The 14,694-nt window shown below is 36.8% G+C and overlaps 3 protein-coding genes across 7 annotated transcripts; 2 read left to right on the top strand and 1 right to left on the bottom strand.

The window, feature by feature from the left end:
- The first annotated feature begins 1,807 nt into the window (after positions 1 to 1,807).
- Positions 1,808 to 6,074, top strand: LOC116018935 (UDP-glucuronate:xylan alpha-glucuronosyltransferase 1). Of its 2 annotated transcripts, none has more exons than XM_031258985.1 (5): positions 1,808 to 1,823; positions 2,022 to 2,149; positions 2,508 to 2,714; positions 3,016 to 3,632; positions 4,851 to 6,074. In XM_031258985.1, exons 2-5 carry the CDS (start codon positions 2,127 to 2,129, stop codon positions 5,912 to 5,914), a joined length of 1,911 nt encoding a protein of 636 aa, XP_031114845.1. In that variant the 5' UTR covers positions 1,808 to 1,823; positions 2,022 to 2,126; the 3' UTR covers positions 5,915 to 6,074. The 2 variants fall into 2 exon arrangements, with proteins under 2 accessions (XP_031114845.1, XP_031114846.1); XM_031258986.1 differs by lacking the exon at positions 1,808 to 1,823 and adding an exon at positions 1,853 to 1,941.
- A 475-nt stretch (positions 6,075 to 6,549) lies between these two features.
- On the top strand, positions 6,550 to 10,631 carry LOC116019361 (protein trichome berefringence-like 7). Of its 2 annotated transcripts, XM_031259538.1 has the most exons (5): positions 6,550 to 6,995; positions 7,125 to 8,313; positions 8,691 to 8,849; positions 9,517 to 9,816; positions 10,480 to 10,631. In XM_031259538.1, the coding sequence occupies exons 2-5, from the start codon at positions 7,502 to 7,504 to the stop codon at positions 10,508 to 10,510; spliced, it is 1,302 nt and encodes a 433-aa protein (XP_031115398.1). In that variant the 5' UTR covers positions 6,550 to 6,995; positions 7,125 to 7,501; the 3' UTR covers positions 10,511 to 10,631. The 2 variants fall into 2 exon arrangements, with proteins under 2 accessions (XP_031115398.1, XP_031115399.1); XM_031259539.1 differs by lacking the exon at positions 6,550 to 6,995 and having other exon boundaries at positions 7,010 to 8,313.
- A 631-nt stretch (positions 10,632 to 11,262) lies between these two features.
- LOC116020975 lies at positions 11,263 to 14,261 on the bottom strand. Of its 3 annotated transcripts, none has more exons than XM_031261558.1 (4): positions 14,059 to 14,261; positions 12,830 to 13,060; positions 12,648 to 12,752; positions 11,263 to 12,271 (listed from the first exon to the last, which is right to left on the bottom strand). In XM_031261558.1, the coding sequence occupies exons 2-4, from the start codon at positions 13,008 to 13,010 to the stop codon at positions 11,550 to 11,552; spliced, it is 1,008 nt and encodes a 335-aa protein (XP_031117418.1). In that variant the 5' UTR covers positions 13,011 to 13,060; positions 14,059 to 14,261; the 3' UTR covers positions 11,263 to 11,549. The 3 variants fall into 3 exon arrangements, with proteins under 3 accessions (XP_031117418.1, XP_031117419.1, XP_031117420.1); XM_031261559.1 differs by lacking the exon at positions 14,059 to 14,261 and adding an exon at positions 13,671 to 13,876; XM_031261560.1 differs by lacking the exon at positions 14,059 to 14,261 and adding an exon at positions 13,548 to 13,643.
- Positions 14,262 to 14,694: the final 433 nt, after the last annotated feature.

Raw genomic sequence — 14,694 nt, 5'->3', positions numbered from 1 at the left:
TTTTTTTTTTTTTTTTTTTTTTTTTTTTTGAATTGGAAGAAAATTGTTGATGCCAAGAACTTATTGGATGGATATTTGATTGACTCATTCCTATATCTCATTTAGATTTAGATGAGGAGATATCAAAGCCAACAATGGTTATATATTCCTATGGAGGAACTACAAATTCAATCCACATGGCCTAGTGTGGATTTAAATGGATATTCTCGGAACGGATTGAAATTGCATCTTTAATTCTTGCAAATTTTTAATTTCCTCTCACTTTTAAAAGTGAACCATATTATCAAACCATCGCATTTACAATTCAACACTATTTTCTTTAAATAACTCCCTTAAGTTTTAACTCACCTCGGATATAATAATTAACAACAACATTTAAAATTATTATAAAAGAAAAAAAAAACAAAACAAAAACCCTATGTCAAAAGATGCCAAAATTAAACCATATTGTCTTGCGTTCAAAAAAAAAAAAAAAAAAACCATATTGTCTTACACATCTTGCAAGCTACGCTTATAATACATAGAAATACATAAAATAAATTTTAAAAAATAAAATAAAATATAGCGTGAAAGTGTATCCGAACTGGTCTTATCTAAGTGATAACTTTAGAGTTGAAATTGAGTAGGCATTACTGCAGCTAATGATGCTATGGACCACTTAACTACACCCATAAAGTGCAAATTAATTACCAACTCCCTATGTAATAATTAACTTGTAACTAAGCTAATTTTATATTTATTTATTTATTTTGTACCGCATTCAATATTCCTGACACTTTGAGACAAATTCAGGTTCAGTCTTAGTAGAGTTCATAGAGTTTAACTCTTACTCAAAGATAAACAATTCCCTAATATTCGGTCCTTGATGTGTATCGAAATCTTGTTTATATTTGATTGTTACTTGCACTCTTTTCAATTTACAAAGAAACGAAACAGTTCATGAATACCTTATAAAAATAAAGCGTTATGGCATGCATGTCAAGAAATAAAAAAATATTCTTAAAATACTTGATACTTTTTCATTGCAATTAAGAGTAATGTAACATGTTCGTGGAATGATTACATGAATTTCTCATTTTGGAATAAGTGAGATGTGACCTATTAATCACCATTTTCACATCATATAATGGTAAATTGGTAATCATATGCTTTTCATGGACCTAATCCTGCTACCAACCCCTGTCGTAATGGAGACGTACAATTAATTCCCATTTTGACATTATTAAATCGTCAAAAATACATTATACAAGATTAGATTTATATTTATAACCTAAATTTTTTTATTTCATCGACTAGCTATATCTTGAACTCCATAAAAAATTGACATGATCATTTTTTTCTTATTTCAGCAATCTTAGCCGTTCGTCTATCCAAATGGATGGACCGTGCCCCCTTTTTTTTTTTTTTTTTTTACTTAATGGACTAAATTNCTTAATGGACTAAATTGATGTTAGGTCTTACTTAATGGGAATTGGGAGGGTGGAAAATGAAAGGAATATTTTACATCTTTTTCACACATTTTTGTATATATTTGGATTGGAAATTTTGAAGCAAAGAATTCGGTGACAGTAAACAAATAGTTTTCCCTTGAAAAAGACTTCTGGTTTCTGGTGCAGTGCTCCACCAGAAAAATACATTCTGTACACCTCAAGCAAATATATAGTATCTATACATACACATATATAGTTGTATATATTATTTCCTATTATAAAGTATTTAATTTTAATTTACAATAGAAGGATTGAAACTGAAGCCTTGCATGACTATATTAATCCTTTGCTGTTTCTTCAAACATAAAAGGATTCTCTCCCTCCCCTTCCTAGGTAATTTTCTTTTCTTTGCAACCATTTCCTTTAAATGTATATGTGTATATATACTCATCTCCAGATTGGATATCATCAAAATATCTTGTGCAAATATGGAAACTCTTCCTTGATGAGTGTATGTTCATGAATATAATGCATGATTAATTGCTATGAATATTTTATTCATTAAATTCTTGATTATTTGGATGATTCCAGGGATATGATGCTTGAGTAGTTAGTTCTATGTTGTGAAGATCCCATGTTTCTTTCCTCCATTGCAGCCTGATCTTCAAGGAATCTTGCCCAGAAACTCATAATTTGATGGAGCCCAGACAGAGATCCATGTGAGTTAGTTCTATGTTTTGTTATTCTTGATGTTTGCAGTGAATGTGAATCCTTTGCGTTAATGTAAGATAGTTGGATTACACATTTATATTTATATATTATATGTTCAACATGCCCACAACTGTATTGAGTATATAAACCCTGTTTTGTGACCCTATCTGGCAAAGGGCTACAAGAATTTGAACTGGTGACCTTGTGATTACATGGATCTCTTGCCATCTTGGTTGTGGTTAGCCTGACATTGGTTGGTTTTGATACGAAATTGAAGTATATGCTTCATTTCAATTAAAAATCTAAGTTGATAGTTGGATTGCATGCTTATGTTTATATATTATATATTATATGTGCTCAAAACAGAGAAGATGTGCACAAAAGAAGGCTTCAGAAGATAAAAGTTGAAGATGCTGTGAAGCCTTTCCAACAGCCCTTTCAAGAAAAGGGTACGAGGTTGAAACTGCAACCACTGAAATGTGTGCTTGTCTTGTTGGTAACCGCCACTTTCATAATCCTCCTCTCCACCCCAAATGGCTGTCGTCGCAACAATTCGTCCCGCTCAGTTTCCCGGTAAGCTGCACACTCGTGTGAGATTGTCTCAGGAATGTTTATTCTTGAAAACTATCTTAGGGATCTTTATTTGTGAGACGAGTCGGGCCAATATGAAATTAATATTTTATTCATGATTTAATATTGTATTTGCTAGTATAAGTATTACATCTCATCTTGACCGGACCAGCCTAACGGATAAAGGTCCGTTAGATGGTCTCACACAAGTTTTTGCCCCTATATATATATATATATCTCGTTTCGTTTTCGAACAATTTCACGCTTATTATAATGCAGAGCTGATCATCAGTTTGGTGAACAGGATGTGGATTTGGGGTGGTTCAGATCCCAGGTATGCATCAGACTTTCATGTTAACTGGGGTGAAGTGTCCGAGGTTGTCAAGAATTTAGCAGAAAACGAGAAAATCCTAGGAATTGGTGTGCTCAATTTCGACAAACAGGAGATCAGGCAATGGAAACAGGTCATTCCTCCCAGTGCAAACCTGACAGTTTTGCAGCTCGAACATGCAGCCCAGAATGTGAGCTGGGAAGCCTTATATCCGGAATGGATCGACGAGGAACAGCTGGACGAGGTTCCCAGCTGCCCTTCTCTTCCGAGGATCGATGTGCCGAGGCAGAGAATTGACCTCATTGCAGTGAAGCTTCCCTGCAGAAATGAAGGGAATTGGTCAAGAGACATAGGCAGGCTGCACCTGCAGATCTCGGCTGCTGGTTTGGCCACTTCTGCTAAAGGCAACCGCTTAGTGCACATGCTTTTCGTCACCAGATGCTTCCCGATCCCGAATCTTTTCCCCTGCCGGGACCTCGTGGTCCGCAATGGCGACTCGTGGCTGTACAAACCTGACTTGAATGTCCTGAGAGACAAGCTGAATCTCCCGGTTGGATCATGTGAACTTGCCCTCCCATTTGGTGCCAAAGGTCTGTCAAAATCTGTCAAGTTTTCGTTAGTTTCCTCGGTACATTATTTTGAATATAAACGTGCAGTCTCACTCGTATGATTTGTTCGTGTCTGCAATAGTAGCTCAGTTATACCAAAGTACCTACAATTGAAGAGTTACACTCAATGGGGTAGGCTCCTTATTAGTATATGACATCGGTCTTCCTACATAATGGACCGCTAAGTTATCGTGATTTAACACCTCCATAGATTTTGTCGAGTCAAGTCAAGGTGTGAGACCATGGGAGCTTCGCCAATCATTATTACATGAATCATGGTCCGCACAACTCTGTTGACCGTGAGAGAACGTACATTCTTAATATGCTAAAAGTATATTATTTTTATACGTAAAGTATAAGTATTGAAAGTACATTATTTTATATATACTATCAAATAATATACCTTCCATACAAAAACAATGTACTTTTAGTATATTAAAAATGTATTTTATATTCATGGTCCACGCAATAATTTGTCGAACTCCGCAGGCTAGGGATTTCGTGTTTTGTGAGCTTAGATTTTTCAGGTATAATATATTTTAGGAAAAAGTGTCAAATATGTTATTAAACTTATTATTTTTTACAATTAAGTCACCAAACTTTTTTTAAAGTACAATTAAATTATTAAACAAAGCCAAAGACATTGTGGTCTAGTGGCATCCGGTGTTCCGTTTATACTCCCACATGGTTGATGGGAGTGGGTTCGAGTATACTACATTGTAACAGATTCAGTAGTACTCAAAAAAAAAAAAACTATTAAACAGATAAAATATGTGTAATTGGAGTATTTTAAAAAAATTTCTTACTTTTTTTTTTTGAAACTACTAACTCTATTACAATGCAGTATCGGTTCATAACTACTTTCTCAAGGCTCAAACCCACTACTAACCCATAACTACGAAGCACAAGAGTCAGTATCGCCTCCACTGAGGCTCAAACCCACTACTAACCCATAACTACTTTCTCAATCTATTGAAGCACAAGAGTCAGTATCGCCTCCACTGAGGCTCAAACTCACCACCTCCTATATAAAGGGAAGGGTTTGACGCCACTGGACTACAAGGTCCTTGGCAAAAAAAATTTCTTACTAGAATCTGAGCATATTAATTACATAATATGTACTAAAAATCGTCATTTTCTTTGTCGTAGTAGCTAAAATGAACGATTAAAAATGTTTTCAACTTAAAACTTTGAATGCAGGGCGTCCAGGGGAGCCAAAGCGGGAAGCTTATGCGACGGTCCTGCATTCAACAGCTCATGTATACGTGTGTGGAGCCATAGCTGCAGCGCAGAGCATAAGAATGGCGGGATCAACCAGGGACCTGGTGATTCTCGTTGATGATACGATCGGCGAGTACCACCGGAGTGGACTGGAAGCCGCCGGCTGGAAGATTCGGACGATACAGAGAATAAGGAACCCTAAGGCCGAGAAAGACGCTTACAATGAATGGAATTACAGCAAGTTCAGGTTATGGCAACTAACTGACTACGATAAGATCATCTTCATCGATGCGGATTTGCTCATCCTCAGAAACATAGATTTTCTGTTCGGAATGCCGGAAATTTCGGCGACCGGGAATAACGGCACTCTGTTCAATTCCGGCGTGATGGTGATCGAGCCGTCCAATTGCACGTTCCGCCTCCTCATGGATCACATAGACGAGATCGAGTCCTACAACGGCGGGGATCAAGGCTACCTGAACGAGATCTTCACGTGGTGGCATCGGATCCCTAAGCACATGAATTTCCTGAAGCATTTCTGGACGGGCGACGAGGCGGCGGTGAAGCAGAGGAAAACCGAGCTCTTCGCGGCGGATCCGCCGGTGCTCTACGCCGTACACTACTTAGGTTACAAGCCGTGGCTGTGCTACCGCGATTACGACTGCAACTGGAACGTGGACATTCTGCAGGAGTTCGCAACCGACGCGGCGCACGATAAGTGGTGGAGAGTGCACGATAGCATGCCGCCGGAGCTCCGCGACTTTTGCCTGCTGCGATCGAAGCAGAAGGCGCAGCTGGAGTGGGATCGCCGGCAGGCGGAGGCCGCCAATTTCCCCGACGGCCACTGGAAAATCAAAATCACTGATAGCCGGATGAAGAGGTGTACGGATCGGCTGTGTAATTGGAAGAGCATGCTTAGACACTGGGGGGAGAAAAACTGGACCGATGATCCCTTCTTCCACCCTTCTCCGCCGCTCCTGAAACTCTCTTCCCAAAACAAACTGCCGCCGCCGCCGCCATCATCCTCCATTTCTGATTCTTGATCAATGCATCACTTAATCTTTCAGGTTTTGAACTTTTGTTTGTGTCATCCAGCTTAGCCTTTAATTTTTGGTTTAGCCCTAGACTGTATCTTTTCACTCCATCTTCTCTTACAGTCCACCATTGTTTTTGCTTCAAGATGCTCCGCTTCCTTTGTCCCTATACGGCTATACATATACTTTGAGTTTGGTAAATAAATTATTAAAATATAATATGTTATGGAGAAATAGATTAGATCTATAACTATTAAATAATATATAAATTAAAAATGATTTGATCAGTATTATATATAAAACAATTATTTTTACATCACAATGAATGAAAGTTGAATTTCCATTATAGTTCAAATTCATTGAACAATTGAATAAATAATATTACAAGTTGAAATCTAAACAAAGGCATTTTAAATCTTATTTCTCAATTGTCTCCATTACTGGGTTTGATTCTTGACCATTTATTTAAAATAGTAACAGATGTGTCATCACACTACATAGTACTCCGTAGTTGACACCTATGAACATTCTTATATAGGCTAGAATCGATCAAACTCATTGAATTAACAATATTACAAATTCAATTCCAGCTGAAATATCCTGTAAACCTTGTTTCTCAATTGTCTCCTTTTACCCAAGTTTGATTCTTGACCATCCATTTGAAAATGATAACAAATGTATCATTACACTACACATGAATCTTCTTCGTTTAAATCAATCAGTACAATTTAAACTAATTTATCGATCAGGTCAAAATACGAATTTACAAGTACATACTTAAAAGTGAAAACAACGGATTTTTCTAGTCACCCAAATTTATTGGATAAACAAAATCTAAAATTCATAACAGACAATGTACAACCTAGCCATTATTCATGTACCATATTTGATTCTGATTAAGAAAGTTTAGATTAAAGAAAGGCTGAGACCATACTGCTCTCAATTCCACGTAGAACCCTGCAATTATATTATTCAAGAAATCGGTTCCCATGACCAACCACCACCACCAGCACCTTCCTTCCATCTCTTTCATTTCAAGATTTGGAGTCTCATTATCTCAAAATCTTCAGCTCCCTCACTGCCCCCTGCGGTAAGCGTTCCTCATCCTCTCCCTTTTTTCATGCACTGCGATCATTCATTAAGCTTTTGATTTCACCATTACGTTGTTTTTTGTTTATTATTATTATTATTTTTTTTATATTTTTACTATACATTCAAGATTTGAAAAAGGGTACCTCGCATTGCCGCAAGATTTACAAAAGGGTACTTGGCGCTGCCGCAAGATTTCAAAAGGGCACATAATCTGGGCTCTGGGTTTGGATGCTCAGCTCTTCCCTCTTAGGTTATGGTGTAAAAGTTTGAATCTTTACAATGGGTATATGAGTTTTGGGAAATTTTAGGCCAAGTTTTGGGATTACTGGGAGGATGGAATGATTGTTTTGTGTGTTGGTTGGTGAGATGGTAGTTGAGTTGGTGTTTTCTTGGTTTTGCTTGTTGTGTGGGTTTGAGATCTTGTGATTGTGAATATTTTTGGGCATCTGGTGAGCAGTTAAAATCAGATGCAACTTACTAACATCCATTCAAATTTGATGACTGATGACGCGAACTGTAGAGAGGATGAGTAGTGTCAATAGATGTGTTTCATTTAAGCAGAGGGGATCAAGTCTTGGGAGCCCTAGGTTTAGTAGGAAGAACTGGGTTTCGAAGTTGTTCCGGGTGCTCATTGTGATTGGGTCTGTGGTTACATTTCTCTTGGCGATTAGTGGTGGCTATTTGTATGTGCTGCCAAGTTTTACGCAGGCGTTTCATGAGTTTAGTGATACGGAGACCGCCTTTAATGGCTCCGATAGTGAGTGTGATGTATATGATGGTAATTGGGTTGTAGATAACAGTTATCCATTGTACAATGCTTCGGAATGCCCCTTTGTAGAGCAAGGGTTTAACTGTTTGGCAAATGGTCGAACAGATGGGGATTATATCACGTGGAAATGGAGGCCTAGGTCATGTGGTATTCCGAGATATCATGTGCATAGTACTTTAGAAATGCTCCGCAACAAAAGAGTTGTTTTCGTTGGTGATTCGATGAGTAGAACACAGTGGGAATCTTTGATATGTTTGTTGATGACAGGCGTGCAGGATAAGAGTAGTGTTTTTGAAGTCAATGGGAATAAAATTACAAAGCAGATTCGGTTTTTAGGGGTGAGGTTCAGTTCCTTTAATTTCAGCATCGAGTTTTACAGATCGGTTTATCTTGTCCAACACAATTGGTCAGCTAAATATGCACCGAGAAGAGTTAGATCAACGCTTAAACTGGACAAGATGGATGCCATCAGTGACGAGTGGACTAATGCAGATATACTCATATTCAATTCTGGACAGTGGTGGGTGCCAGGAAAGCTTTTTGGAACGTAAGTATTCTCTTTTCTTTTCTCATAGATTTCTAGCTTAAGCCATTTAGCAAATGGAAAATTTTTTCCTGAGATATAGAAAACAAAATTGGAAAAATGGAGTTCATGTTCAAGCTGAAAATTTCTCCAACTGAATCCTAGTTCTCTATTAGATATTAGCTTGGATAAGAATTCTCTTTCCTTCACTTCTATCTTGCATCCACGTTTTCTTTTTATTTAAGTACATTCCAACATATATGTATTAAAAATTAAACTTCATGATGTATGCAGAAGAACTGATAAGAAGAACAAAACAGTGATGAGCTGGATATTCTGAATTTTTAGTTACTTCATCCACAGGAGGCTGATTTTGCTCTCGTTTGCCCTTTTCTTAACAGAGGATGCTATTTTCAAGTTGGTAATACACTCAGACTTGGAATGTCAATACCCATGGCTTTCAGAACAGCTCTACAAACTTGGGCATCTTGGGTCGATACCAACATTAACCCTAATAGAACGCGTGTCTTTTTCAGAACATATGAACCATCTCACTGGAGGTAACCGCAGATAATTATTTTTCTTATCTATAAAGGAAGATGGTATTTGCCTTTCTAGATTAGCACTTAACCGTTTAATAATTATACAAACTCCATATGTACCTTTCAAGATAGTATCCAACCATGTTTTTACAAGAATGATGCATACTTTCTTTTTTTTGGGTGACGAGGGAAACCCGTAGTCACTATCCGAGGGCGTGCATTGGGTAAACCCCACTTTGTGACCCTAGTCGGCAAAGGATCACAAGAAGGTAAACTAGCCTAGGTTGTCCATAGTTGACTGGCTCAAACCAAGAAGGTCAATAGGCACTCCCACTGGGAGTCGAATTTGGAACCTTGTGGTTACCAAGCCAACAGTCGTATTGGCCTCAACTCTGCTAAACCTTTAATCCTATCTAATTTGGATTGATCTCATGATGCCTTTAATTTCTATTCCTTTCTTTGCCCCCCTGATTGAGCAATTCATGCCATTTGCCTCCTCAAAGAATGCTAAAATGGACCCTTTTGTAATGGATCTGTCACTTCACCAATCAGTTTTAACAATTATTTTCACGCATTCTAGTAGTAATAGTGTTTGTTTTAGTTCCACTTCTATTTGCTACTTTTTGCCATTCGCATATTACCTTTATTGGCTTAACGAATAATTGCGTAATGAACTTTGCATCAGGAACCTAACTCTGCGGCAATGCTATGTGCCAAACCAACCTCTTTCGGAGACTGGAGGGCAGGAAAATAGTTCATTCTCGGACGCCATATTAAATGTTGTTAAAAGTATGATTGTTCCTGTTACTGTTTTGCATATAACTCCCATGGCTGCATTCAGGAGCGATGCCCATGTCGGTACGTGGAGTGACAATCCTTCACTATCTGACTGTAGCCACTGGTGTCTACCCGGAGTACCTGATGTGTGGAATGAAATAGTCCTCTCGTATCTGCATGCAACATACAGGTCTACTCTCCGGGAAAGGTGAGTTTCTTGGCCTACTTGCAATTAAAATCTCGTTCACCATGAGTTCTTCACTTCTTCTGCATTTCCTCTATATACAAGAGAGTTCTGATATATTATTTCTTTGATATGTATTTATTAAACATTATATGATTTTCAAATTATGGTACTTTTCTGATGGGTAAAGACCAAATACATGAATACTTTTCTGATGGATAAACAACAATGGCAATATCACCCACTACCACTTAGTTCTAATTTGAGATTCTTGATTTATCTATCTGTAATTGAATTCTTCATTTAACTGAACCATCTACATATAACTATTAGAACGAGATGATGACAACCTGCATTACTTCTGAAACCCAGGATCATTAAATAGGGCATGAAAAAACTGATTTTGGTGGTATGCCTTTATATCAGTGCTAGTGTGCTGCAGATAACAAGAAAGATGAAAACTGGTGTTGTTGCCTGCTAATAATACATGTTTTAGCCGAGTATTTATCAGTTCCTGAATTTTTTTTATTATTTTTTTTTTTTGCACTTTTAATCTCATTTGTCAATAAAAAACGCATATTGGGTTGAGGATGAATTCAAGAAATAACCTGATCTGTGTGTGTGTGTGTATTCTCGATTTGGCATTGAATCCAGGATTTAAGTATTGTTGATGTTTTTTCTGTGCAGGATGCAAAGTAATACTACAATTGCAAGATAGCAGCAATTTTACAGGGAAATGTATAGTTCACAGAGAAAGTGATTTTTGTTCTTCAACAACTTGTATTCATGATGAAAAGGAAATGCCATTATTGCTCATCTTTCAATATCAAATTGCTCAACATACTTTACAATTAGTTAAATAAATAATAAAATATACTTATATCATTAAAGTTATTTTACATTACTAATTTACCAAACATATTTTTACAAATAGCTAATATTACCCATTTGTTAAATCACCTTAATACAATTGAATTAATCTATTGATGAATATGCTTATTAGTCCATATAATATTTTTATAACTAAATAGAATTGGCATTTCATGAACCAAATATAATTATTATCAAATGGTTTGGTTAACACACGGAACTAATATCCGAATAGATTATGCTTATAAATAATAAACTCTCAAACCGTCTTCACATTATTTTCTACATATTCAAATAATGAATATTACGTATAAAAATAATATATTATATATATAAAAATAATGTACCTCATGCATGGTACACACAGTTGTGTAGACCATGGTCCACGGTAGATCATGGCCCACCTAATAAGCATTGTTTATAAGTTATGTACTTGAACTAACAAATATACATAACTATTATTAATGTATCTACAGTAATAAATGAAGACATTTTGGAGGAAATGATAGTGAAAAGTTGGAAATATTACTAATAGGAAATTAATAGGACCAATGAAAAAAAAAATTGATGGTGAACTTTAAGAAGAAATATGCATAACAATTGCCAGAAATGGAGATGGGAAATCATATTCAAAACAAATTGAATGTTAAGAAGAAACACTAAAAGATCCATCAAACCAGATGATGAACTTGCTATTGTTCTATGAAATGGACTCAAATTTCCCTTCAACATATGCACACCAAACGGAAGGGGTAAAAATATGGATGGAAGGCTAAATAAAATTAAAATCAAAGAAAACGAAGGGATTATGTGGGAACTGAAATAAGTTGAGGGAATAGAAGAAGTGGGATGGAAGCCAAACAAGAATACACAAGCTATGGCTCTGCCTACAAAATATTTGGGAGTTGAGAATCCAACCTCTCCTGCAACTCCTTGATCTTCATAGAGAGCTCAGACTTTTGGTCTCTGAAATTCCGGATCAGGTATTCCTTCCCTTCAATCACTTCCTTCAATCCATCCACTTCATGTTTCAGCATTTCTATCTGTTTCCTATCTGCTCTCTCCTTTTCTGAAGATCCCAAATGTTTCTCAGCTTCATGATGGCCATTTGCAAAACCATTTCTTCCGCTTACTGGCCATATGGGATTGCCAGAAGAATCAACTTGTCCAACACAATGATCTGTAATTGCCTTCCTCAGCCTCTGTGTTTCTCTCTCCGACTCAAAAAGCTCCCTATTCGCAACGTCCAGTAAAGACTGAAGATGGGTAGAATGGCAAAGCTGAGCATTCAGAGAACTCTGCAACTCGACAATCTGTTCCTGCATCTCTAGTATTGTTTCATCCCGTCTCTTCAGCTGTTGTCTCAACTTTTGTATCACTTCTCGCTTGAGGAAAATATCAGAACCTGCTTCGGAGACACAGAGTGATTCACAACTATTTGAGTTGTGCAATGGCTTTTGTGGCAGCTCAAGACGGTCAGTGGAGGACAACCAGGCCTCACCATTCTCTTTACTGAACTCGGGAGCAGGAACCATCGCAAGAGGAAGTGTCATTTCAGGATCTCTCAACACTGGGTCATTGCCATGTTGTCTCACCATGGGTCTGGTTCCTGTCACATTAAAGTTTAAGAGAATCAATGTACACCGGTAAATGGAACCATATCAAGGCATTTCACAACTTTATGGGGTTAACTTCTCTAGACAATTATCTGTCTTTGCTGGAAATGAAGTTACAATGACAAAATATCATGTGGACAGTATATGAATGACCACACACACACACACAGAGCAATTGGATGTCGTTATTGATGGAGGGATCCCCCTTTGTGGCTTTGTTTGGGAGTTAGGGAAGGGAATTGTTCAGAGACTAATCGCATTTCATACCCTAACAGTAAACACCAAAGTCACAAGTAATTAGGGACAGTTGGAATGAAAACTAAATCTCAGAACTGAAGCTCTGAACGGATGGCTTGAGGGTTTCCAGACCTGAAAGGCAGCTGTAGCAGCTTTCATCATCTTGGACTAAACAATTTGAACCTGACTGCAAATGGCAATTCCTGGACTTCTTTTGCTCGGTAGGATTTTCATTTCCTGCATTTGAACTACTACAAAAGTAAGAGCAAGACTAATTTAGTTGGACAGCCCATAATCCAAGAAGTACGCAAGACCTTTTAAAGCATCATCGGCACTGTTCTGTTCCTTCTCATCAAGCACCTGCTTGAGCTTGTAGCCCAAACGAATTGATAAGGTACTTATTAAAGCACTGCCAGCAATTAGGACCCAGTTTGGCCCTTCCCTCTGAAAAGATTTGGACCTCTGTGCTTTGGACATATGTGCGCTAGATTTCATGTTATGAGTTGCTACAGTAATGGAAGAAGAGGTTGATCTCCACCATAAACCTACAGGGAAAAACAGCAGCATATTAACTCAAATTGGATCAGCTAGCTAGTATGCTCAGTCTCTCAAAAACCAACTGAAATGGAGTGCCTAGAATAAAAAGAGAGATGCCAAACAAACTGAAACTGCGTGTTGGATCAGTAAGGTAAACATGTCAGACTCCAAACTCCCTCAAAATGCTTAGTGTAGACAAGTACTAAAAATCCCATCCAAATGCTAAATAGATTTAAGATCATCATAGCTTCTCTCACCTTTTCTTGTTTCTTAAATTAAAAGAAAAAAAAATGATAATAATCTTGTTTGAAACAGCAGCATACATCTCTATTTTGCTATTAGATGTTAATCAACCTCCATCTCCCCTCCCAAGTTGCCACACAAGGGATAGATGGTGCTGATCAAATTTGGATCTACTACTACTCAGATCTCCAAAACCTCATACTCTAATTCAGAGGAACAACAAAATAAATACAACTATTTTGCTTAACATACCAAGTAGTCATGCACAATTCTTGATTCTAGAAACAAATTCACAATTTGAAGACCCAAAACAAAGAAAGTTCCCAGAGAAGCTACATTTGAATATTTGATCTCAACTAGGAAAATGGAAACTACCATTTTGCAGAAAACGAATCAATTATGGATTCAACACACTAATCTTCAAAAAAATTATCTCATATTCGGCAGCAGTAAAACCCCTCCCAAAAAAATGGGAAGAATTCCTTAAATGCAACTCCTGAGGAAGAAACCAAACAGTACGCAATTAAGCATGCAGTTGGTGTGCAACACTGATTGGATAGATAGAGACAAATCACAAAAGTATAAAGCCAAATCAACATCATATACTCCTGAGAAAAAGAACGTCCCAAAAAAAGAAAACAAAATCAAAATCGAAATTTGATAGTAACCGTTCTTTAAGGCAATGGCATGTGAACTTACTGTGAATTGATAGATATGTTTACTTTACGAATAAAGAAAAAGACAGATAAGGATAAAGCGGTACCTGATTAGTCTTAATCAAATGGGAAAAGCAATCAGTGAATCGATTATGACAGAATTTAGCCTCTGAAATGAATGTGGAGAAAATGGGTTCGCAGATTACTAAAAAACAGAATCAACCGTTGGAGAAGCAAATGTAGGAGAGAGTAGAGGCGTAACTGAAGAAGAAGAAGAAAGAGTGAAGATGGGACAAAAAAAGTACTGATAGAAACATTTCTCTTTACAAGGCGTGATGTTGTTGATCGGATTTCCCGTACATAACCAAAACCCAGAACCTTGTGCTCCTCAATTATAATTTAGTTGACCAAATTTTCCTTAAAAATTCACCATGTGACTTTTTCCTATTTCTGAGAAAGTAGCTATGAACAAATACTACTACATTGTAACAGAGTCAGTAGTACTCAAAAAAAAAAACTAAAATTAATAGATTTTTTTTTTGAGAATAAAATTGATAGAATTTTAAATCGTGAATTTTAAAATTGATGAATATATTTATTATTATTCAAAATATAATAATTTGCAACAATTAAATAAAATTGTCATTTCATAAACCAAATATATTGTTATACTCATGGATTTCACCTCTTTTTGTAAATTACAAAAATTAAATTGATGTTTTTTTCTTTGAATGTACATATAC

This window comes from Ipomoea triloba, chromosome 5 (genome assembly GCF_003576645.1).
Source record: "Ipomoea triloba cultivar NCNSP0323 chromosome 5, ASM357664v1".
Classification (NCBI taxonomy): domain Eukaryota; kingdom Viridiplantae; phylum Streptophyta; class Magnoliopsida; order Solanales; family Convolvulaceae; genus Ipomoea; species Ipomoea triloba.
The sequence above is the reverse complement of the archived record's forward strand: the minus strand, read 5'-3'. Positions and strand labels throughout refer to the sequence as shown.